We start from the raw sequence: 25,686 nt of genomic DNA, 5'->3' as shown, positions 1-25,686 counted from the left end.
AAAAAAAAGTTTTTTACTAATTAATCGAATAATTAAATAATTAATCGATTAATTGATTAAATGGTGAATTAATAAATCAAAAATAGCCTTTGCAGCCAAATAACCTGGTCATTGGCATGTCCAAATATCAGCTTCCTAACTCAAAAGGTGCCTGAGATAATGGTCAGAAGAGAAAGGAAACTTAATTAATTAAATAAGTACTGAATTAATCGCTAATAATTAAATAACTCCTCAATTAATTGATTAATCAAAAAACAAAAAATAACATTTTTGACAAAGGACTTGCTCACTATTGTGCCGAAATTTCAGCTTCCGAGCTCAAAGGATGGCTGAGATATCGCCCGGACAAACAAACAAACAAGAAAGAAAACAAACAAGTGCAGATACATTCATGGTACACCGCCCCTTGCCAAATAATTAAATATCCTACAGCGCGGCATTGCCGGGGTGCCTACGGTGCCCGGCAATACCGCAGTGCAGCTCATAGAGGCTGCATTGGGAGGGAGAGGTGTACACTAATTGATTGATTAATTGTATAATTGAAATCAATAAAAGATTATCACAAAATATTTTCTTAATCAATTGGCTAATAGCATAACGAAACCACAAGTGCTTCATCCGAAGATGTACCTTTTAGAAATTGAATTAAATAAGTCATTAATAAAAAATAAATAATTAATTGATTAATCAATAAATAATTAATCAATTAATCAATAAATAATTAATCGATTAAATGATTAATCAATAAATCTAAAATATCCTTGATGGCCACATCACTTGGTCACTCATGTCCAAATATTAGCTTCTGAGCTCAAAAGGCGCCTGAGATATTGTCCAAATGAGAAATAAAATAAATAAATGATTAATAATGAAAATAAATAAATAATTATCATTAAAAACCACTACCATTTCATCAGAATCTGTAACTGATTATTTTATTTTTTTTAGTAATTAATCGAATAATTAAATAATTAATCGATGAATTGATTAATTGATTAATCAATAAATCAAAAATATCCTTGATAGCCACATCACTTGGTCACTCATGTCCAAATATTAGCTTCCGAGCTCAAAAGGTGCCTGAGATATTGGCCAAATGAGAAAGAAAATAAATAAATGATTAATAATGAAAATAAATAAATAATAATCATTAAAAAATTAAATTATTAATCAATTCGGGCATAGAACACATAAACCACCAACATTTCATCAGAATCTGTAACTTAAAAAAAATAATTTTTTAGTCATTAATCGAATAATCAAATAATTAATCGATTACTTGATTAATTGACAAATTAATAAATCAAAAATAGCCTTTGTAGCCAAATCACCTGGTCATTGGCATGTCCAAATATCAGCTTCCGTACTCAAAAGGTGCCTGAGATAATGGCCAGAAGAGAAAGAAAATTTAATTAATTAAATAAGTACTTAATTAATCGCTAATAATGAAATAACTCCTCAATTAATTGATTAATCAAAAAACAAAAAATGACGTTTTTGACAAAGGACTTCCTCACTATTGTGCCGAAATTTCAGCTTCCGAGATCAAAGGATGGCTGAGATATCGCCCGGAAAAACAAGCAAGGAAGAAAACAAGAAAACAAGAAAACAAACAACCAGAGTGAAAACTGAGTACTCCCTTTCAGCGTGCGTCACTGCCGAGCCCCCTTCGGTGCCCGGCAATGACGTTTTGCAATGCCTGGAGATGGCAGAGGAAAGGTGCGGTGTACAACAAGAAAACAAGAAAAACAAACAACCAGAGTGAAAACTGAGTACTCCCTTTCAGCGTGCATCACTGCCGAGCCCCCTTCTGTGCCCGGCAATGACGTTTTGCAATGCCTGGAGATGGCAGAGGAAAGGTGCGGTGTACAACAAACAAACAAGTACAGATACATTCAAAGTACACCGCCCCCATGCCAAATAATTAAATATCCAATAGCGCGGCATTGCCGGGGTGCCTCCGGCGCCCGGCAATACCGCAGTGCAGCTCATAGAGGCTGCATTGGGAGGGAGAGGTGTACACTAATTGATTGATTAATTGTATAATTAAAATCAATAAAAGATTATCACAAAATATTTTCTTAATCAATTGGCTATTAGCATAACGAAACCACCAGTGCTTCATCCGAAGATGTATCTTTTAGAAATTGAATTAAATAAGTCATTAATAAAAAATTAAATAATTAATTTATTAATCAATAAATAATTAATCGATTAATCAATAACTAATTAATCGATTAAATGATTAATCAATAAATCAAAATATCCTTGATAGCCACATCACTTGGTCACTATCATGTCCAAATATTAGCTTCCCAGCTCAAAACGTGCCTGAGATATTGGCCAAATGAGAAAGAAAATAAATAAATGATTAATAATGAAAATAAATAAATAATAATCATAAAAAAATCAAATTATTAATCAATTCGGTCACAGAACACATAAACCACCACCATTTCATCAGAATCTGTAACTGTTTTTTTTTTTGTTGTTTTTAGTAATTAATCGAATAATTAAATAAGTAATCCATTAATTGATTAATTGATTAATCAATAAATCAAAAATATCCTTGATAGCCACATCACTTGGTCACTCATGTCCAAATATTAGCTTCCGAGCTCAAGAGGTGCCTGAGATATTGGCCAAATGAGAAAGAAAATAAATAAATGATTAATAATGAAAATAAATAAATAATAATCATTAAAAAATTAAATTATTAATCAATTCGGTCATAGAACAAATAAACCACCACCATTTCATCAGAATCTGTAACTTAAAAAAAAATTTTTAGACATTAATTGAATAATTAAATAATTAATCGATTAATTGTATAATTGATTCATTCATAAATCAAAACTAGCCTTTGCAGCCAAATCACCTGGTCATTGGCATGTCCAAATATCAGCTTCCTAACTCAAAAGGTGCCTGAGTTAATGGTCAGAAGAGAAAGGAAATTTGATTAATTAAATAAGTACTTAATTAACCGCTAATAATTAAATAACTCCTCAATTAATTGATTAATCAAAAAACAATACTATTTTTGACGAAGGACTTGCTCACTATTGTGCAGAAATTTCAGCTCCCTCGCTCAAAGGATGGCTGAGATATCGCCCGGACAAACAAACAAACAAACAAGAAAACAAACAAACAACCAGAGTGAAAAGTGAGTACTCCCTTTCAGTGTGCGTCACTGCCGAGCCCCCTTCGGTGCCCGGCAATGACGTTTTGCAATGCCTGGAGATGGCACAGGAAAGGAGCGGTGTACAAAAGCAATCAGAGATTGCAAACCCTCACCAGGATGTATTTTCAGTGTTTTTTAAAGGCTTTTGTGTTAAAACAAATATGGCGGCCGAACCACGTGACCGATGACATCATCAATATTTTTTTTCTAAACTAATTTATTACAAGATTATGCTCAAGAAATTTCATCTTCATCGGATGACGTTTTGTACTTGTCGAATTATGACGTCATAATGGAGGCACCTATGACATTATAATTAACATATTTTATCCCCCATGGAGAGTTCCTTGCAATGAGCAATGCCTCACTATTTTCTATTCAGCGCTTTCGGAGATATAGAAGTGCAACGTTTTTCGGTTTTTTCAAAATGGCGGCCAAACCACGTGACCGATGACGTCATAATTTTTTTTCTCTCCACCAATTTATGCCTGCATGACGCTCAAGAAATTTCATCTTGATCGGATGAAGTTTTGTACTTGCCGAATTATGACGTCATAATGGAGGCACCTATGACATCATTATTAACATATTTTATTCCACCTGTAGAGCACTTTACAAAGATCCATGTCTCAATTTTTTCTATTCAGCGCTTTCCGAGATATAGAGGTGCAAAGTTTTTCGATTTTCCAAGATGGCGACCGAACCACGTGACCTATGACGTCATCATTTTTTTTTTCTCTACCAGTCTATGCCGACATGACGCTCAAGAAAATGCATCTTGATTGGATGAAGTGTTGTACTTGTCGAATTATCGAATTATGACGTCATAATGGAGGCCTTGGGCCGAGAGAGTTAAAAATTGGGCACAGTCTATTCCAGGGCAAGACAAATATGTGTGTAAAGTTTGGCGATTCTATGTGCAACGATGTAGACGTAGTACTGCGCACAAACAGACAAACACACAGGCAGACAGACAGACAGACAGACCAACCAACATACTTGCCAGAATCTTTTCCGGCAAGTAACAAACGGACTCAAATGCAATACCCTCTCCTCTGGCGAGGGTAACTCGATGGTATTCATAGAATACTTACCCTATGCAGTCAACTTGGTGTGAGCCAACTCTTCTGTTTTTGAACGTTCCTTTTTTTTTGATCCAATATGACTGCCAGACCACGTGAGCGATGACATCATAAATTTATATTCTCTAAATAATTGTTGCATAGATCATGCTCAATAAATCTCAAACTGATCAGACTAAGCGTTGTCCCTGCCAAATTATGTCATAATTATGACACCAATGACGTCATCATTAACAACATGTATTCTCCATGTTGAGGTATTTACAATGAGGCACTTTTCAATTTTTTCCATAGAGCGGTTTTGGAGATATAGAGGTGCAACGTTAATCGTTTTTTTCAAGATGGCGCCTGTAACACATGACCTATGACATCATGATTATCATTAAAATATTCTAAAGGAGGAGGCGCTCTTATGGTGAAAAGTTTGTGTCCATCAGACCAACAGTTGCTGAAATTTTTAAAATAATGATCGGATGGATAAGTGTTGTATTTTTCGAATTATGATGTCATAATGAAGGCACCGATGACATCATCATCAACATATCTTATTCCACAAGCAGAGTACTTGACAATTAGCCATGTTTCAGTTTTTTTCCATGGAGCAGTTTCGGAGATATAGAGGTGCAACCGTTTTTTATTTTACCAAGACGGCGCCTGTACCACGTGACATATGACGTCATAATTATCATTTAAAAAATTCCACAGGAGTAGCCGCTCATATTCTGAAAAATTCGTGCCAATCGGACTAACATTGACAGAGGAATTTTTTTTTCTTACTGATCAGATCAAGTGTTGTACTTGTCGAATTATGGCGTCATAATTAAGGCACCGATGACATCATCATCAACATATCTTATTCCCCATGGTGAGTACTTGACAATGAGCCATGTTTCCATTTTTTCCATTGAGTGGTTTGGGAGATAGAGGTGTAACGTTTTTCCAAGATGGCACCTGTACCATGTGACCTATGACCTCATAATATTAATTAAAATATTCTACAGGAGGAGGCCCGCCTATGGTGAATATTTCATGGCAATCGGACCAACGATTGCCGAGAAAATGAATTTTTTTAATGCAGACACGGCACACACACGTACGTACGTACGTAACTGAATGCTTAACCCCGCATTTTGCTTCGCGAGTGCAGGGTAATGAAGGATACTTGATTGAAAACACTGTTGAAGCATTTACATGTCATATAAAAATAAGATAACTTTTTGGTTTAAAACTCCAGAAACAAAATCGATAACCAAAGCATGCCTTAAAGTTTGATCACAAATCCAAACTTTAGTTTTGAATGATCTAAATAAAATAGGTAGCTTAAAATATTGTCGCATGCCTGCCCTCTGGTGAACACCGCAGGGCGACACAGATGACCAAACGAGCTTTAAATCCGAGGCATTCAATTCAATGGCGGACCTTGGTTATACGCGCCGGCAGCGAGTGGGGGAGAAACTGTGAGCACTTACCTGCCCGAGCCCACTCGACGTCTTCACACCTGGATAAATTAACTCAAACAACACGGGATTAAACTGTACAAAAATACCGGCTTTATTAGAGGAAATGCCGGTAACAAAAAAATGCACGATAAAACTAAATTCCTAATTGGAGCGACCCAACACAGACTCAAATACAAATGATGGAAAAAATAACTAGAAAATAAATGTTTATTTGTGGCACTTAGCTCTAAGTTGTTCTTGAACCCCATTTGGAATCATCAAAGATTGTCTGAGGCCTTGGCGGGAACCGCACGCTTTGCTGCTCGGCTCATGGGCGCCGAAAACCAGGCCTCTGTGCACAGTTCACTCTTCCAGCCGCGCTTATCCTCATGATCTTGTTCCCCACCAACACCACAGCCAGACGATGCGAGGAAGTCCAGAGTCTCGACCGTTCGTTGTCAAAAGCCAGGACTCCAGAATTATAGAAGAAGAGCGATGTCGGGACATGACCGTTCACCACCAGATCCAGAACCTGAGAGAGAAAATGTCCGCCGTTCTAATTGTTTTGTCCTCGCGGCTCTGACGTCATCCCATGATGTCTCCATGTCCGCTCCTATCAGCGAGCCCCATCTTACCAGTCCTTGCGCCAATCAAATCCCGGACCAATCACTGCTCTTCGGGGCGTGGCTTCACGGACCTTTTGTGCCTCTGTGCTCACCAGGTCGATATTATCCACGGTAGTGCTCAATGTCCCTTTTCCGGTTAGTTTTTATTTAGTGTGGTTAATGGGTGATTTCTTACCATGTCTGCATGCCGCTGGTGTCATAAGGAACAGAGGAATAAATAACAGAGGCCATTACATACAGGGGATTAATTTACCCATAATCCCTAGCTAATTAACAAACCCCACCCCTCTCATGGGGACGAAGACATCCTCTTCCACGACATACGGTCCACACAAATTTCCTACTTATTACATGGGGTTTCTTCTTCTTCACGACAATCAGAGCACACTACCTATGCAATTCTACCTGGACTAAGATATTGCCTACCTCCTATAAACGTAACAATATTATATTGGTTGTAAATTTGAAATTACCAAAGCACAAGATGAAGAAACCAAAGTGGAGGAAGTTTATATGAAAACAAAGTACCCTGAATTGATAACATCACTAGAAGAGTTTTATGAAAAAGAAGGTCATGTTTTGGATGAGCTCCAGATATATTAATTAGGTGATGATGAAAATCCTGTTGAAGGAAGTGGGTTTAACTTGATTAAAGTCATATTTTGTATGTACTAAGTTGAGGCTCGTGCAAGAGCTAACACAGAACATATAATAAGGGGAGCGGGAGACAAGAGGGGGAGATCTCTATGAGTTTATCTATGCTTAAAATTCACACAAGCATACACCAGCTATTTAATAGTTCATCTTTGCTACAAAAAACAAAATGATACATCTTAGAAGGGTTTATTTTATTGGCTCATTTTTAGTTTAAACAAAGTTTTATATCTAATTACTCAAAATGTTGATGTGAAATACAAATGTTGTCCCTGATTTAGAGCCTCTTGAATTCTTAATGCTCCCTCCATATGATAATCTTACAACTTTCCCAGCATGTTATGGAGGATTCATTAAACATTGAATCAAAAGCTCATAAACAATGTATATTTTGTGATGACATTTAAATTACTCACCATAAAAATATAAAAAGGAACATAATTATTTCAAAATTACACCAAAAATGAACTAATTTACAACATTGATTAGAGAAATGAATATAAAGTATGAGGGTGATAATACACCTTTCCTAACAACGGAAGAGATTGATCAAATTAGGATGATATCCATGTATTAATACTACTAGGGCATGCCCGTACTATATCTATATCTAAAATTATATCCCCCCCCCTCTATTTACATGAAATGGTTTGGTCCAAAGCGAACGGCTTGCGAGTGGTGACAATCCCCCCCCTCTATTTACATGCAATGGTTTGGTCCAAAGCGAACGGCTTCCGGAGTTTGGTAAAGAAATCGCCATCGCGTGCACAAACGCGCAGGAAAGCGAATGAATCGCAAATTCGTTTTTATTAGTTGTAAAACATAGTTTAACGCCAACATAGTTTGCAAACGTGAAATAAATGAATACGCTCTCAAATGTGCCATCCGAGGCAGAGTGTGCCCGCCACGTTCGGCACACGCGATCGTTCGCTGCTCTCTGATTGGTTGAATCGTTTTTTGGACATAGCTCGGTAAGTAATTGTCCGATTAATATGAAACCTTGAAAAGGCACATCCTCGGGTCCCCAGCAATATACCTGGCAAGTTAAAAGTATATCGGACCCGTGGTTGTCGAGAAACAGCGGTCACAGACAAACGTACAGACAGAGATTACTGGAATTATAGATAGATATATTATTCACGACTGTCATTTTAGGGAAAACTTCAACACAATATATTATATAACTAAAATAATGTATTATTTAGAAATCAAACCCGAACTTCGGATAAACTATTGAGTTTCGGGAAAAAAACTTATAAAAGAAAGTCGGTGGAAGGGTTTATTAATAATTAAAGGTGTCCTTATACGAAATATAAATGTAAATGTTTTATCATTTAGAAATGATAAATATCTTTATAATGTTGATTATATTTGTTTGTACAAAGGAATAACAGCAGTTTTATTTAATGTTGTGGTCAGTGTCCATACCGACTGCAGAATCGTCTCCAAAAGCTGTCTTTTCCTGGTGGAAAATTCCTCGTCAACATACCAGTCTTGATGTCTGCATCTGATGCCACACTTGCCAACTACAAAAGACAGAAGTATCGATCCCCCTCCATGGGCTGGAAGAATTTGATCTTTTCAGGTATTATTTTTTCATTCATTTGTGTCAGCATTGTTTTTATGGCCACTATTATCGTTTAGGCAGTTCTCACGTGCTTATACAGGCACCCAGCTCGGAACTTCCCCAGCAGTTAACCTGCCAATGGTCCAAAGTGTAGGTCTGATTATAATCTGCATTCAAGAGTTCTAATATACACACCCACACACATACAGTCACGTGAAAAAGTAAGTACACCCCATGCAAAGTTTTGACTTTTTCAACATATTTCAACAAACAGCTATTTGATCTTCATTTCAACAATATTGATAGATAAACGTGATATAATATAACAAACTAGCGGGGTCACCCATGGGAATCCCACGGGCATGGATGTGTGTGACATTTCGACATATTGAGTTAGATGCTGCACCTGCACATTCAGTTATATAAAATGGTTACTGGCAATTGATCACATCCACAAATGATGTAATCCACACAATTTATGTACTTTACATAACGTTAATAGGAATACATGCCCGTGTAGATGGGAAATACAGTTTGTTTGAAATAAATCACAAATATCAGAAGAAAGTTTTTAAAATTTAGAACTATTCTCACTCAGAGTTAAACATCACCGTAATATTATGCGGTTGCTTCAACGTTTTCGGTGAATTATATGTCATTCCCATCTACACGGGCATGTATTCCTATTAACGTTATGTAAAGTACATAAATTGTGTGGATTACATCGTTTGTGGATGTGATCAATTGCCAGTAACCGTTTTATATAACTGAATGTGCAGGCGCAGCATCTAACTCAATATGTCGAAATGTCACACACATCCATGCCCGTGGGATTCCCACCCGTGGGATTCCCACGGGCATGGATGTGTGTGACGAATTTTAAATACTAGGGCATGCCCGTACTATATATATATCTAAAATTATATCCCCCCCCCTCTATTTACATGAAATGGTTTGGTCCAAAGCGAACGGCTTGCGAGTACGGTGACAATCCCCCCCCTCTATTTACATGAAATGGTTTGGTCCAAAGCGAACGGCTTGCGAGTACGGTGACAATCCCCCCCTCTATTTACATGAAATGGTTTGGTCCAAAGCGAACGGCTTGCGAGTACGGTGACAATCCCCCCCCTCTATTTACATGCAATGGTTTGGTCCAAAGCGAACGGCTTGCGGAGTTTGGTAAAGAAATCGCCATAGCTCGGTAACTACTTGTCCGATTAATATGAAACCTTGAAAAGGCACATCCTCGGGTCCCCAGCAATATACCTGGCAAGTTGCAAGTATATCGGACCGGTAGTTGTCGCGAAACAGTGGTCACAGACAAACACACAGACACACAGACACACAGAGATTACTGGAATTATAGATAGATATGTCGACTGTTATTTTAGGCGGTGTATTTTCATTTATCATCATGGCGCGATTTTAAAAAATATATCTCTGCATTTTCCTCTCCAATACCTCCTCACACTTTACACACACACCGGCCCATGTTAACATATACATACACACACACACACACACACACACACACACACACACACACACATATATACACCCACACACACATACATCGACACACATGCACACACACATATGCAAATATGTATACACATATGTATCCACATATATACATCTCCACACACCCACCCACACACACACACACACACACACACACATACACATACAACAACAACATGCATTTTAAGGCCATTTTCCCTGCTAGAGCGGGGGTTAGCCTACATACACATACACACACATATATATGCACGCGCACACACGCACACATGTCTATATCCCACATCCCACATGTATAAAACCACCTTTAGAGGCCATTTTTCCCGCAAAGCAGGGTTTGGCCTTTTTCGGGAACCGTGGTTGTTGTTGTTTTTTTTGGTCCCCTTTTTGAAGCAATGTTTTACGGCCGGATGCCCTTCCTGACGCCAACCCTTTTTGCCACCTTTAACGACAAACAGGGAATTACCAGTGAACTGGTACTCAATTAGCCGACCTCGGAAGGAATGACAGGCTGAGTCAACCCCCCTGGCGTTAATTCAGCGATCGACCGGGATTCGAACCCAGGATCCTAGGTATCCTAAGCTGGCACCCTAGCCGCTAGCCCAACACCAGGGCTTTATCCCTGTATATACCTGTATATCCCTAAGTTAAATATGTTTATACATGTTTAAAGTGTACGTGCCCTTCCCCCCTCCCCCGCCCGGCAACGCTGGGTACTTCTGCTGGTAACTAATAAAATAAAAACGAAGAAATATCTCTCGGTAATTTCATGAAACTCGGTGGAATTGAATGAAATTCGCTCGGTGAATTCACTCGGTGTATTCGGTTCGGCTCGGTTCACTCGGTTTAAAGAAAAAGCGATAATGTCGACATGTTGCTGTCTGTGTCATGTTGGGCGGTGTATGATACTTGTTGGCTGTTGGGTGGTATTGGGCGGTGATATGGTGTATTTTAAAAAATATATCTCTGCATTTTCCCGCGTTGCTGACACCGAGTCGTTCTTCATCGACTGTGTCATTCATTTTGGAAATGGAAGTTTCCACGCAATGCATGAATTGTCACGGGTCAAGAGGAAGTGTCTCGTCATCATCAAATGACAAATATATTACATTGTGAAAATTAAAGATTTCAAATAAACCTATTTAAAGTGTATGCGCAAATAACTAATAAATAAAGAAACGAAGAAATATCTCTCGGTAATTTCCTGAACCATATTTTACTTCCGGCTAATAATGTTGAATGAAATAAAAACGAAGAAATATATGTCGTTTTGTGACGACTGTCATCAAAAGTAAACGGTGAATTCACTCGGTTTATTCGGTTCGGCTCGGTTCACTCGGTTTAAAGAAAAAGCGATAATGTCGACATGTTGCCGTCTGTCATGTTGGGCGGTGTATGATACATGTTGGGCGGTGTATGATACATGTTGGGCGGTGTATGATACATATTGGGCGGTTGTTGGCGGTTGGGCAGTTGTTGGCGGTTGGGCGGTGGGCGGTGATATGGTGTATTTTTTAAAATATATCTCTGCATTTTCCCGCGTTGCTGACACCGAGTCCAAAACCATCGATAAAAATGAAATCATATGGTGAGTTAGATTGGAGATAAAGGCGTGAGAGAGACTCAATGTCCTTGAAGTTACAGGCCTTTGAGAATTCATTTCGTTCTATAAACGGCAACTTTCATCGGATTTTCTCCCCGTTTTTTTTCAACCGAGTCTAAAACTATGTTAGCGACTGTGAAAAATGAAATGATATATCGAATTTGATTTGAAATAAAACTGGGAGAGAGAGCAAGACACCACGGGCCTACAAAACAGGCCTCAAAGCTATGCGAGTTAATAAAATGGTGGATATTTGTTTATATGAAGCGAAGGCTCTCCCAGAATGGGTGGAGCTATGGGTGGAGCTACTCTGCAAACCGAATAAGCCACACCCCGGACAGACGCCCAACAGACAGACAGACAGACAGAATCATCTACGGCTATTATAATATAGATATCATGAAACATTTACATTTTGTAGTCCATTGTATCTATCTATAATTCCAGCAATCTCTGTGTGTCTGTCTGTGTGTCTGTGTGTCTGTGACCGCTGTTTCTCGACAACCACGGGTCCGATATACTTGAAACTTGCCAGGTATATTGCTGGGGACCCGAGGATGTGCCTTTTCAAGGTTTGAAATTAATCGGACAAGTACCTACCGAGCTATGTCCAAAAAACGCTTCAACCAATCAGAGAGCAGCGAGCTATCACGTGTGCCGAACCGTTAATGCAATGCAAGCGTTAATGCGTTAATGCAAGGCTTTTCTTTTTTTCCCTCTTCTCTTTCTACTTTTCCTTGCGATTAAATTGCAAACAGCCAAAATACGTTGGCGCTAATTGAATAATTGGCCATTAACACTAAAATAATCGTAACTGCGATATGCCAACTTCCGGACAGTGCAGCCTTCCATGTTGTTGTTGTTTGCAGCAGCTGTTTGCAGCAAGGCAAGGCTTTTCTTTTTTTCCCTCTTCTCTTTCTACTTTTCCTTGCGATTAAATTGCAAAAAGCCAAAATACGTTGGCGATAATTGAATAATTGGGCATTAATAGATAGATAGATAGATATGCGATATGCGAACTTCCGGACAGTGTGCGCGTTACGAGCTGACCGCCATTACGGTACGTAATTCGATTTCTTATGCGCATTATTTCTCCCAATTCAGTCAGAGCGAAGGGCGGAAGCGAAGAGCGTTGTTATTTTTTGTTTACGGGCGTACGGGCGGGGTAGAGCGTACGGGTAGCGTTTTTTTTTTTTTTTGGCAAGGAACGGGCACCCACGTACGGGCAATGCCCTAGTAATTTAAATAAACATAAAAGCAAATTTCGCATCTGGAAAAAGTAAGTACACCCTTCGCTCTAATAGGTGGTATTGCCCCCTTTGGCAGAAACAACCTCATTTAGGCGTTTCTTATAACTGTCTACCAGTCTCTGACATCGACTGGTAGAAATTTTTGCCCACTCCTCCATGCAGAATTCTTTCACCTGTGCGATGCTTGAGGGGTTTCTTGCATGCACAGCTCGTTTCAAGTCCCCACAACATCTCGATGGGATTTATATCCGGGCTTTGACTTGGCCATTCCAGAACCCTCCATTTCCTTCTTTTCAGCAATTCCTTGGTGGATTTACTGGTATGTTAGGGTCATTGTCATGTTGCAAGGTCCACCTTCAGTTGAGCTTCAACTTTCCGACAGATGGCCTCACATTATCCTCAAGCACCCTCTGGTACAATGAAGAATTCGTAGTGGATTATATGATGGTGAGCTGCCCAGGCCCTGATGCAGCAAAGCTGCCCCAAACCATAATATTTCCACAACCATACTTTACAGTTGGTATCAGGTTCTTGTGGTCAAATGTTGTCTATGCTTTTCGCCAAACATGTCTTCTGGTACCGTGGCCAAATAGCTCTACCTTTGACTCATCTGTCCAGAGCACATTGTTCCAGAAGTGCTGGTCTTTGCCTCGGTGTTCATTGGCAAACTTTAGTCTTGCCCTGATGTTCTTTGTGGACAGCAAAGGTTTCCTCCTGGCACACCTCCCATGTAGATCAAATTTGTGCAGCCTCTTTCTAATGGTAGACTCGTGCACTTTGACATCAACAGTGGCAAGAGCTACCTGTAGGTCCCGTGATGACATTCTGGGGTTCTTAGAGATTTCTTTCAGGATCTTGTAGTCTGCTCTCGGGCTGAACTTGCTGGGGCGGCCTGGCCTGAACAAGTTGGCAGTTGTTTAGAATCTTCTCCGCTTGTAGATGATCTTCGGAACAGTCGAATGATTGCTTTCTAATTGTTTGGATATCTTTTTAAATCCCTTCCCAGACTCGTAGGCATCTATAACCTTCTTTCTGAAGGCCTCAGAGAGCTCTTTTGATCTAGGCATGGTGACGCCGCACACTTCAACAACAAAGAGAAGACCAAACTAAATGTTTGAGGTTTAAATAAGACAGGTTCCTCCAAGATCCTCTCTAACGATGTTCTAATCATTTGTACCTGAGCTGGTGCACCTGATTCTAATTTTAGGTATTTGAAGTAGTGATAAATGTAGGGGTGTACTTACTTTTTCCACATGCGAAATTTGCATTTATGTTTATTTAAATTATACAATGGACTACAAAATGTAAATGTTTCATGATATTTGTTATATTATATCACCTTTATCTATCAATATTGTTGAAATGAAGATCTAATAGCTGTATTTTGAAATATGTTGAAAAAGTCAAAACTTTACATGGGGTGTACTTACTTTTTCATGTGACTGTATATATATATTGTTGCGGATTTCGGACGTCGGCTCTCCCCTTATCAAGGGGGGTTTAATCCCCTTGTCCTTCTAACTGGCCGACGCAAATCCTGGGAGTTATACGCTCCTCCCGGTCGGTATTAGGTAGGGTTATCGGTCGACTTAGTCCGAATACCTAATTACTAACACCGACCATGAAGCAGGGAAATAACTTCCGTCCAAACCACGGTGTTTGTGGACACGCCGAGCGAAGCGAGCCGCAATTCGGGCCGTTAAAAAGGACTAAACCCGATTCTGAGCGGTTTCTGATCGTGCCACATTTACCCAATTAGAGAAAAGACGGATGCGATCGAATGGAGAGGAAACCCAGAAAATAGGAAGAACAAAGATTGGTTTATTAACACTATACATGGAGAAGAGGAAACAAAAGAATGTACAGGATAGGAAGAGGAAGAAGAAGAACACAGGGCAGCCTTAGACAGTCTTATTCTTAATACCCAGGACAAACGGGCCCGTCTCAGACACTCACACGTGGATTGTAGATGGTGCAGGCTCCGGTCCAGCGGGTGAAACCCGGCAGGCAGCTCCACGTGTAGTTGAACGCGACCGGACAATTTATATAACGGGGGGGAGCTGGTGTCCTGCGTACGTAATATATGTGCACCCGCGTGCCAAATGCCCCCTTGCCAAAGTCCTCCTTTGATAAGGTGCGCTCTCCCGATCAGTAAGTGACTCCTCAAGCACGCCGTATAACTCGTAAGGTCCTTCTCAATGTGCTCTCGCCCATCAGTCCTCTTGCATGAGTGCCGCTGAATAATTCCTTTGCTCAGTCCTGTGAAAGAGCTTTTCGCTCACGCTTATATTACTCTCCCAGCGATCACTCCGCGGGCCCCAAGGCCACGCCTGTCGGTGATGTAACTTCAGCCCTGGTTGGCTGGTGAGGGCTTACCGGCCACGCCTTTGACGGCTGGGTGACGTGGCCACGCCTTCTTCCTGGTGCTCCGCCCCCTTTTTCCGGCTTTACCTCGTGGCTTATGGCGGCGGTGAGCAAGCGCTAAGGCAGCTGCTGCTGGCAAAGGCGCGTACCAAATTGGGAGAGCCATAAGGCAGACTGGAGGGCGCGTAATGGCGTCGCTTGGAGAGGGAGGTTGCAAAATGAACGGAATGGGGCCTACTTCTTATTTGATTGACACAACGCAGATTCAACTATTGGAAACACGGCCTTATCTAAACATATACTAATGAAATAACTGAAGTCCTATGGTGGCCTACGTGTTGCTTGTGGCCTAACTATGGGGTGCAACCTTTAACCTTTTAATGATGGGATATTTACAAGAAAGTGTGGGTTCTAAAACAGCAACACTGCACCCCCCCTTTTTCCAGGCTCGCCCGAGCCGAAACAAAAGGACTATCTTTTAAATTAATGTGACACTTAGGTGTGGTTACCCTCTACTTTTAACCTACTACCCTGAGTGCGACAGTTTTAACACTAGATATGTCCCCCCTGCTGCGTTGCATCCTACCTAACTGACTCACGCTCACAATTAACCGAATCATGGAATTATTCTCAAACTACACATTTAAGCCGGTGGGGAGCATTATTTACAAGACTACTAATTATTTACAAACTGCAACCCAGGACCTGTCTTTTGTGGGAAAAAGAGAAGATGCTTTGAAAAGAGGAAATGCCATTGCCATGCACTGCACCGATACACCATACCCATATGCACCAATAAAATGCACCATAAAGCACCATAAATGCACAAAAAGCACCAAAAATGAAAATGCACAGTCACCACATTTCAAAAATAATTAATGAATGATGACTTCTTCTCTGCTGGGCCGATGTATCTTGCTTGATCTTCTTGCTTGATGTTTTTATTAATAAAAAGGGCACACACCGTGTCAGCTTTTTTTAATTTATGGCCGGCAGGGCCAACTCAGGTGGTCCGACTGCTGGGCATGGATGCCACTTGAAACAGTCGTCCGCAAGCCAGATACCGCTGGCAACAATGGTCGGTCCCAGCAGAGGTGCCAGGCCACAGAACGTGTGGTCCATAAGTGCCGGGCCACAGAACGTGTGGTCCATAAGTGGTGCCAGGCCACAGAACGTGTGGTCCATATGGTGCATCAGTCCAGGCAGGAGGCAGCAAGGGTGCGGGCGCACAATCCAAGGCACCTGCACACTCCCATCGGACACAAAAGACCATGGTCCATGAGTGGGGAAGGAAGACAAAGCAAAGTTAGCGGGGGCAAGGGCGCAAGGGTACACATCAAAACAAGGTAATGCAAGATGAGGGGCGCGGGAGAGCGAGCCGAGAAAGCTCTTCCCTAGCGTTCGTCACCCCCCATGTCAGCCGACACTACCCTTGCCCTTCCCCGTATTTACACAATTTACAAATTTACTAATTCGTCTCTACCCGTCTTGTCCCCCATATCTCCCCTAAACCAAATTCGTCATGAATCCCTCCTAAGGAGGAAGAGATGGAATCACAACAATGTCTCACCGACGTCCTGATGCGTCTTACATTCCAAATGCTTGCAAAATCTGGTGTGAAGTTTTGTCACCTCGGTGAGTGGATGCAGATGGTGTGAAGAGATTCTCTCCCTATCTATCCTTCTAAATGACATTATCACTTTAACTCTACACGGGGTCTTGCCCTGCAAAACCATTGGCCTCTTTACACTATGTGGTTCTAGAAACCAATTCCCATTGCACATACTGTGGTGCTCTCCCAATTTTGGGGTCTCACTCCCCCAGATTTTTCTACCTGTGCCCTCGCACAATTTTGGGGCTGGGTCGTGTGGCTCTCCTAGCAGGTCCTACTTACCTGCGCACCGCCGCCACTGAACGTCGCCAGCCGAGCTTGCCTAGCTCCTCACCCTAAACTACCTGGGGAAGGCCCTCCCTGGCGCTTACCCCCTCGATGCCCTCTCTGGCATTGGGCTACCCGGTCCTCCTTCTCGGATCCTTGGGCCCCGCTGAACACTACCTAAACTCTACCTGGCTCCCAGAGCCTACCTGCGGCCTCACCTGGCTGACAGACTACCAGTGGCGGAGTGCTCAACCAACCATACGCACTAACAGGCCACACGCCCAGCCATTCCACACACTAATGCACCCATCCAAGCAGTACTCTGCTACTTTCCGCACCACAGATGTCAATATCCAACCACAATTTACCTACTCCCTATACCTACTTTGAAACTACCTTCCCCGGGTATTCGTGAAGGGGTCCATCCTTCCCCCATCCACTCCTTCGCACCATGCACTCCACTCCACTCATTCCACACTCCACTCACTCCACACCATTTATTCCACACACCTCTTTTCTTGCACACCTTTTGTGCTCACACACCTCAAACACAATTCCACTTGTCTCAACACAATTTCTCACACACACAGCATCATCTGGCTATCTATTTCCCCTAATAGTAGTGCTCTCCCCGTCTTCCCTTATACTAAGCACTCCCTCGTCATTATCAACCAACTAATCTACCTACGTCCCCACTACTCGTACAATGTCACTACTTAAATCTTGGTCACCTATAATCATCTCTAGGTCCCTCTACATTTATCCCAACCCTCCCGGGCTAGTTTGTACTGCCACCCCATAATCTATTGCTCCTCTGCCCAAATGTAGTAGTGAATGGTAAAACTACCATCCATCACTACTGCTATTACCAATCGTCCACTATGCTTGAGCCTCTCGGTGCGGGAATACATTCTTACTGCTCGGCTTCCCAATTACTCACTATTGGCCCTCATTTCTCCCATCTCCTTACTCAATCCCCAAATTTGGCTTCCCAATTGCTCCCCCATTCTATTTTCTAACCCTTTTATTTCCCGAGTGGACTTATCACTTTGGGTGTCCAACTTTGCCATCATCTGGATGATAAAGACTCACATGTACTCTGGCATCTCGGGCTCGGCTGCTGCGGCCATGTGCCACCATTTTGTGCGCCTGCAACCCCCACTGCCACACCCTCATTCCTTTCCTCCTCCATCTCTCTCAATTGTTCTTCCCTGGGGTCCTGGGTTAATTCTAACCCCTCCTCATCTACCCCCACCGGCATCCAATCGCCTTGGCTATCCATGGCACGATTTAATTTGGATGTTAATAAAAATTTCGGCCGCTCGTAATTTGGACCAAATTTTTGTCCAAGATATAAAAATTTGGTTCGGGTCCAAATCACACTCCCCGACACCAATTGTTGCAGATTTCGGACGTCGGCTCTCCCCTTATCAAGGGGGGTTTAATCCCCTTGACCTTCTATCTGGCCGACGCAAATCCTGGGAGTTATACGCTCCTTCCGGTCGGTATTAGGGAGGGTTATCGGTCGACTTAGTCCGAATACCTAATTACTAACACCGACCGTGAAGCAGGGAAATAACTCCCGCCCGAACCACGGCGTTATTGGACACGCCGAGTGAAGCGAGCTGCGATTCGGGCCGTTAACAAGGACTAAACCCGATTTTGAGCGGTTTCTAATCGTGCCACGTTTACCCAATGAGAGAAAAGACGGATGCGATCGGATAAAGAGGAAACCCAGAAAATAGGAAGAACAAAGATTGGTTTATTAATTATTTACAAGAAGGAGAAGAGGAAACGAAAGAATGTACAGGATAGGAAGAGGAAGAAGAAGAACACAGGGCAGCAATAGACAGTCTTATTCTTAATACCCAGGACAAACGGGCCCGTCTCAGACACTCACACGGGGATTGTAGATGGTGGATGGTCACCGGCTCATCCGGGCTCCAGTCGGCTACAGTCCAGGCTCTGGTCCAAGCTCCGATCCAGCGGGCGAAACCCGGCAGGCAGCTCCGCGTGTAGTTGAACGCGACCGGACAATTTATATAACGGGGGAAGCTGGTGACCTGCGTACGTAATATATGTGCACCCGCGTGCCAAACGCCCCCTCTCCAAAGTCCTCCTTTGATAAGGTGCGCTCTCCCGATCAGTAAGTGACTCCTCAAGCACGCCGTATAACTCGTAAGGTCCTTCTCAATGCGCTCTCGCCCATCAGTCCTCTGGCATGAGTGCCGCTGAATAATTCCTCTGCTCAGTCCTGTGAAAGGGCTTTTCGCTCGCGCTTATATAACTCTCCCAGCGATCACTCCGCAGGCCCCAAAGCCATGCCTGTCGGTGATGTAACTTCAGCCCTGGTTGGTTGGTGAGGGCTTACCGGCCATGCCTTTTACGGCTGTGTGACATGGCCACACCTTCTTCCTGGCGCTCCGCCCCCTTTTTCCGGCTTTACCTCGTGGCTTATGGTGGCGGTGAGCGAGCGCTAAGGCAGCAGCTGCTGGCAGAGGCGCGTACCAAATTGGGAGAGCCATAAGGCAGACTGGAGGGTGCGTAATGGCGTCGCTTGGAGAGGGAGGTTGCAAAATGAACGGAATGGGGCCTACTTCTTATTTGATTGACAACGCAGATTCAACTAATGGAAACACGGCCTTATCTAAACACATACTAATGAAATAACTGAAGTCCTATGGTGGCCTACGTGTTGCTTGTGGCCTAACTATGGGGTGCAACCTTTAACCTTTTAATGATGGGATATTTACAAGAAAGTGTGGGTTCTAAAACCACAACTATATATATATATATATATATACCCAGAATAGGATGTACAGGAGTTGTACGTCCCCCCCCCCCCCCCCCCCCAGAATTTACATGTTTTAAACGTTTCCCAGTGTGTACCCTGGTCAGAATAGGTACACCGTATCCCTGCGTGTCGTAAGAGACGACTAAGAGGGTTGGCGTCAGGAAGGGCATCCGGCGATAAAAACATTGCCTCAAAAAGAGAACCATGACAATCACAAGTACATATGGGCAGGGTGCAGCCCGAAGTGGAGATCGGTTTCTGAGGTTTGGGACATGGAATGTGGGGACAATGACAGGGAGATCAGGAGAAGTGGTGGAAGTATTGGTCAGAAGAAGAGTGGACATATGTTGTGTGCAAGAGACGAGATGGAAGGGAAGTGGTGTGAGAATGGTGAAGGGTAGGCAGGGACAGAAATACAAGTTTGTGTGGCAAGGGTGCCCGGAGGGCGTGAATGGTGTTGGTGTCCTGTTTTCTGAGGAGTTTGTAGACAGTGTGGTAAGTGTGACTAGAGTGAGTGATAGGTTGATGATGGTGAAAATGATGATTGGAAAGCTCTTGGTGAACGTCATCTCGGGATATGCTCCGCAGGTTGGTCGAAGCGATGAAGAGAAGGACAAGTTCTGGTGTGCGATAGAGAAGCTGATGGAAAACGTGAAAGATGAGGAAGTTGTTGTGGTGGGAGGAGACCTGAATGGACATGTGGGAAGGAGTATGGATGGTTTTGAGGGAGTTCATGGGGGTTACGGATATGGTGTGAGAAATGGAGAAGGTGAAAGGATTTTGGAGTTTGCTGATGGAGCTGATTTGTTGATTTGTAATACTCAGTTCCAGAAAGAGGACAATAAGCTTGTTACATACACGTCAGGTGGGTCGACGACAACCGTTGACTACCTGATGGTGCGTCGGCGAGATAGGGGGCACCTCCGGGACACAAAGGTGATCCCGGGGGAGGAGGCTGTTTCACAGCACCACTTGGTTGTCTGTGACATAAGGGTGAAAGGTGCGAGGAGAGCTCGGCGGGTGAAGTACCAACCGAGAATGAAGGTGTGGAGGTTGAAAGAGGTGACAGTAAGGGAGGCATTAAAAGAGAGGCTGAGTAGGGTAGAGGATGATGTGGTTGAGCTTGAAAGTGGTTGGATGTCAATGAAAGCTAGTCTGTTGGGAGCCGTTGGTGAGGTATGTGGATGGACAAAAGGACCACCGAGGCACTCGGAAACATGGTGGTGGGATGTTGAGGTTGGAAAGAGGATTGACGAGAAGAGGAAGAAGTTCAAAGAGTGGCAGAAGGCGAAGGGTACGGGAGCAGAAACAGCAGAGCATGAAAGTTATAAGGCAGCCAGGAAGGCTGCAAAGAAAGAGGTAGCAAAGGCGCAGGAGGCATGTAGGAAAATGTTCGGAGAACGCTTGGATTCGGAAGAGGGTCAGAAAGCAGTATTCAGGATTGCAAAGCAGATAGCGAAAGAGAGGTGTGATGTGATGGGGGTGAGTTGCTTGAAGGATGAAGTGGGACAAATCGTTGTCGACCCAGATGGAATTAAAGGAAGATGGAAAAGATATATGGAAATGCTGTTGAATACAGAGAATGAATGGGATGGCAACATAGAGAGTAACCCAGTTTTAGGACCGGCAGAGAAGATAACTGAGAAGGAAGTTGAGGAAGCGATAAAAGCAATGAAGAGTGGAAAAGCGGGAGGGCCGACGGGAGTTGTGGGAGATATGTTGAAGGCAGCAGGAAGTTGGGGTGTGAAGAGAATGACAGAGATCTGTAATTTGGTGGTGAAAGAAGGCCGCATTCCAGTGTATTGGGAACTGAGTACCCTCGTCCCTCTATACAAGGGGAAAGGTGACCCTCTGGAGTGTGGCTCGTACCGAGCGATAAAGTTATTGGAGCATGGAATGAAGGTATTGGAAAGGGTGTTGGAGAGGAGGATAAGGAAGAAAGTGAAGATCGACGAAATGCAGTTTGGATTTATGCCAGGAAGAGGAACGACAGATGCGCTTTTCATTGTGAGGCAGTTGCAGGAGAAGTACATGGATAAGAGGAAGAAGTTGTTTTTTGGGTTTGTTGATCTGGAGAAAGCATTCGATAGGGTTCCACGCAAAGTATTGACATGGGCATTGAGGAAGTTAGGAGTGGAGGAATGGTTGATCAGAGTAGTGATGGCAATGTACAAAAGAGCACGCACAGCTGTAAGGACGAAGGACGGGAACAGTGGTGAGTTTGAGGTGAAGGTGGGAGTGCATCAGGGGTCGGTACTAAGTCCACTACTATTTGTAGCTGTGATGGAGGTGCTGGCTCAGACCGTAAAGGAGGGTTTACCGTGGGAGTTGTTGTATGCAGATGATCTGGTGTTGATTGCGGAAAGTATGGATGGACTGAAGGAAAAGATGAACAAGTGGAAGGAATGTATGGAGACAAAAGGTCTGAAGGTGAATATCGGAAAGACAAAGGTGATGGCAAGTGGTAAAGCATGTGGTGAGGTGGAAAGAACTGGGAAGTGGCCGTGTGCTGTGTGTAGGAAGGGTGTCGGAGTGAACTCCATTCAATGTACAATGTGTGCTGAGTGGGTTCATCAAAAATGTAGTGGTCTGAGAGGGTCATTAACCAGTGTGGCAGCTACATTCAAATGTAAGGTGTGCACAGAGGGAGCTGCAGATGGAGGAAATGTTGAGTTGGATCTTGGAGACGGCGTGAAGCTGGAATGTGTGAAAACATTTTGCTACCTCGGAGACATGCTGAATGGAGAAGGTGGATCAGACTCGGCAACGGTTGCTCGAGTGAGATGTGCATGGAAGAAGTTTCGGGAACTGAGTGGCATGCTGATGAGGAGGAGAGTGTCGCTGAAGCTGAAGGGAAAGGTGTATGCTGCATGTGTGAGAAGTGTTATGATTTATGGGAGCGAGACATGGGTAATGAACGTAGAGCAGCAACGAAGGCTGGAAAGGGTGGAAATGCGAATGGTTCGATGGATGTGCAGAGTATCGTTGAGAGAGAGGAAGACAAATGATGAATTGCGAAAGATGATGGGAATATTGCCTGTGATTGATGCTGTGAAGAGGAACAGGTTGAGATGGTTTGGTCATGTATTGAGGAAGGATGAAAATGACTGGTTGAGAAGAGTGATGGAAGTTAATGTAGAAGGAAGTAGAGGACGGGGAAGATCGAGAAAGACTTGGCTAAAGATGGTGGAAGAAGAAATGCGGGCAAGGGGGTTAACAAGGAGAGATGCAGAAAATAGGGCAAAATGGAGAAGATTGTCATGGGGACCGCAAGGCTAACCCCCGCTCTAGCAGGGAACATGGCCTTAAAATGCATGTTGTTGTTGTTGTTGTTGTTGTATATATATATATATATATATATACATACATACAGTCATCTCTCGTTTATCGCGGGGGTTACGTTCCAGAACCCCCCGTGATAGGTGAAAATCCGCGAAGTAGAAACCATATATTTATTTTATTATTATTATTTTATATTTTTATATTTTATATTTTTATATTTTGATATACATATATTTTTCAAACCAGTCCTTGCTGGCATTGAATTTGGTTGGTTTGGTGGGAGATGCGGTCGATGGTTCGGATTCGGGGTCGTCGTCGCCAGCGCCTTCAGCAAACTTGGCGTAAAGCTGCCTGGCCTTCTCACGGATAACGTTGGTATCCAGTGGGATATTCTTCTTCCTGCAGTCACTGATCCAAAGGGCCAATGCAGACTCCATCCTTACAATGGCCCTATTGCGTGAAGTTACCACCCTTTTCGCTGTCTGGTTAAAGGACACTGCTGCCGTCGCCTTTATATTCTTTTCGTCCTTCTTAATGTACCGGACCGTAGATTCATTGAGCCTGTAATGGCGGCCTACAGCCGCAAAGCTTCTCCCTTCCTTTAACATGTCGAGGAGTTTCACCTTCTCTACGATATTAAGCATCTTCCTCTGGCGCTTAGGTTCAGTGCTAGAACCCTTAGAAGACGCAGAACGTTTACCCGTCATCGTAGGGCTTGAAACAACTTCACAATTTTACACAAAATGCACAAACACACAACACCGCAGGATACTGAACAGCGTGCTCTGATTGGTCACGTCTCATCCATCTGCCAATAGTGTGCCGCGTACGAAATCATCTGGGCAAACTAGCGCAAGCAACCCAAGCTTGGTTTTCCATATGCGCGATTCTTTGTCTACTCATTTATAATGCATATTTTATTTCGATTTACCATACTGTAATATTCTTTTAATATAGGTTTTAATTAATGTGTTATGTTTTTATTTATATTATTATTAATTTTTTAGGCTAGAAAATGCTTATTTTACCGCAAAAATAATTAAAATCTAAAAAATAAAAATACCTATAGGCCGCAGAATCCCGCGATATAATGAAAAATCCGATATATAATTTACATATACGTGAAAATATACATTTACGTGAAAAAGTAAGTAAACCCCATGTAAAGTTTTGACTTTTTCAACATATTTCAACATACAGCTATTTGATCTTCATTTCAACAATATTGATAGATAAAGGTGATATAACATAACAAATATCATGAAACATTTACATTTTGTAGTCTATTGTATAATTTAAATAAACATAAATGCAAATTTCGCATGTGGAAAAAGTAAGTACACCCTTGGCTCTAATAGGTGGTATTGCACCCTTTGGCAGAAACACTCAAGTAGGCGTTTCTTATAACTGTCTACCAGTCTCTGACATCGACTGGGAGAAATTTTTGCCCTCTCCTCTATGCAGAATTCTTTCAGCTGTGTGATGTTTGAGGGGTTTCTTGCATGCACAGCTCGTTTCAAATCCCCCCACAACATCTCGATGGGATTTAGATCCGGGTTTTGACTTGGCCATTCCAGAACCCTCCATTTCTTTATTTTCAGCCATTCCTTGGTGGATTTACTGGTATGCTTAGGGTCATTGTCATGTTGCAAGGTCCACCTTCGGTTGAGCTTCAACTCTCCGACAGATGGCCTCACATTATCCTCAAGCACCTTCTAGTACAATGAAGAATTCATAGTGGATTATATGATGGTGAGCTGCCCAGGCCCTGATGCAGCAAAGCTGCCCCAAACCATAATATTTCCACCACCATGCTTTACAGTTGGTATCAGGTTCTTGTGGTTAAAAGCTGTCTTTGGTTTTCGCCAAACATGTCTTCTGGTACTGTGGCCAAATAGCTCTACCTTTGACTCATCTGTCCAGAGCACATTGTTCCAGAAGTGCTGGTCTTTGCCTAGGTGTTCATTGGCAAACTTTAGTCTTGCCCTGATGTTCTTTGTGGACAGCAAAGGTTTCCTCCTGGCACACCTCCCATGTAGCTCAAATTTGTGCAGCCTCTTTCTAATGGTAGACTCGTGCACTTTTGACATCAACAGTGGCATGAGCTACCTGTAGGTCCCGTGATGATATTCTGGGGTTCTTCGAGACTTGTTTCTGCATCTTGCGGTCTGCTCTCGGGCTGAACTTGCTGGGGCGGCCTGGCCTGAACAAGTTGGCAGTTGTTTGGAATCTGCTCCACTTGTAGATGATTTTCCGGACAGTCGAATGATTGATTTCAAATTGTTTGGAGATCTTTTTAAATCCCTCCCAGACTCATAGGCATATATAACCTTCTTTCTGAAGGCCTCAGAGAGCTCTTTTGATCTAGGCATGGTGGCGCCGCACACTTCAACAACAAAGAGCAAACCAAACTAAATGTCTGAGGTTTAAATAAGACAGGTTCCTCC

The 25,686-nt window shown here is 42.7% G+C and overlaps 1 protein-coding gene across 1 annotated transcript in view; it reads left to right on the top strand.

The window, feature by feature from the left end:
- LOC137427534 (alpha-N-acetylgalactosaminide alpha-2,6-sialyltransferase 2-like) overlaps positions 1-25,686 on the top strand; it is a 139,193-nt gene that overhangs the window by 25,754 nt on the left and 87,753 nt on the right. Inside the window, exon 3 of the mRNA XM_068117107.2 lies at positions 8,402-8,567. Coding sequence (XP_067973208.2) covers positions 8,402-8,567 — 166 coding nt within the window. The remainder of the gene's footprint in view (positions 1-8,401; positions 8,568-25,686) is intronic.

Source organism: Myxine glutinosa, chromosome 1 (genome assembly GCF_964187855.1).
Source record: "Myxine glutinosa chromosome 1, kmMyxGlut1.1, whole genome shotgun sequence".
Classification (NCBI taxonomy): domain Eukaryota; kingdom Metazoa; phylum Chordata; class Myxini; order Myxiniformes; family Myxinidae; genus Myxine; species Myxine glutinosa.
Note: the sequence above shows the minus strand (reverse complement) of the source record. Positions and strands in the feature narration are given on the sequence as shown.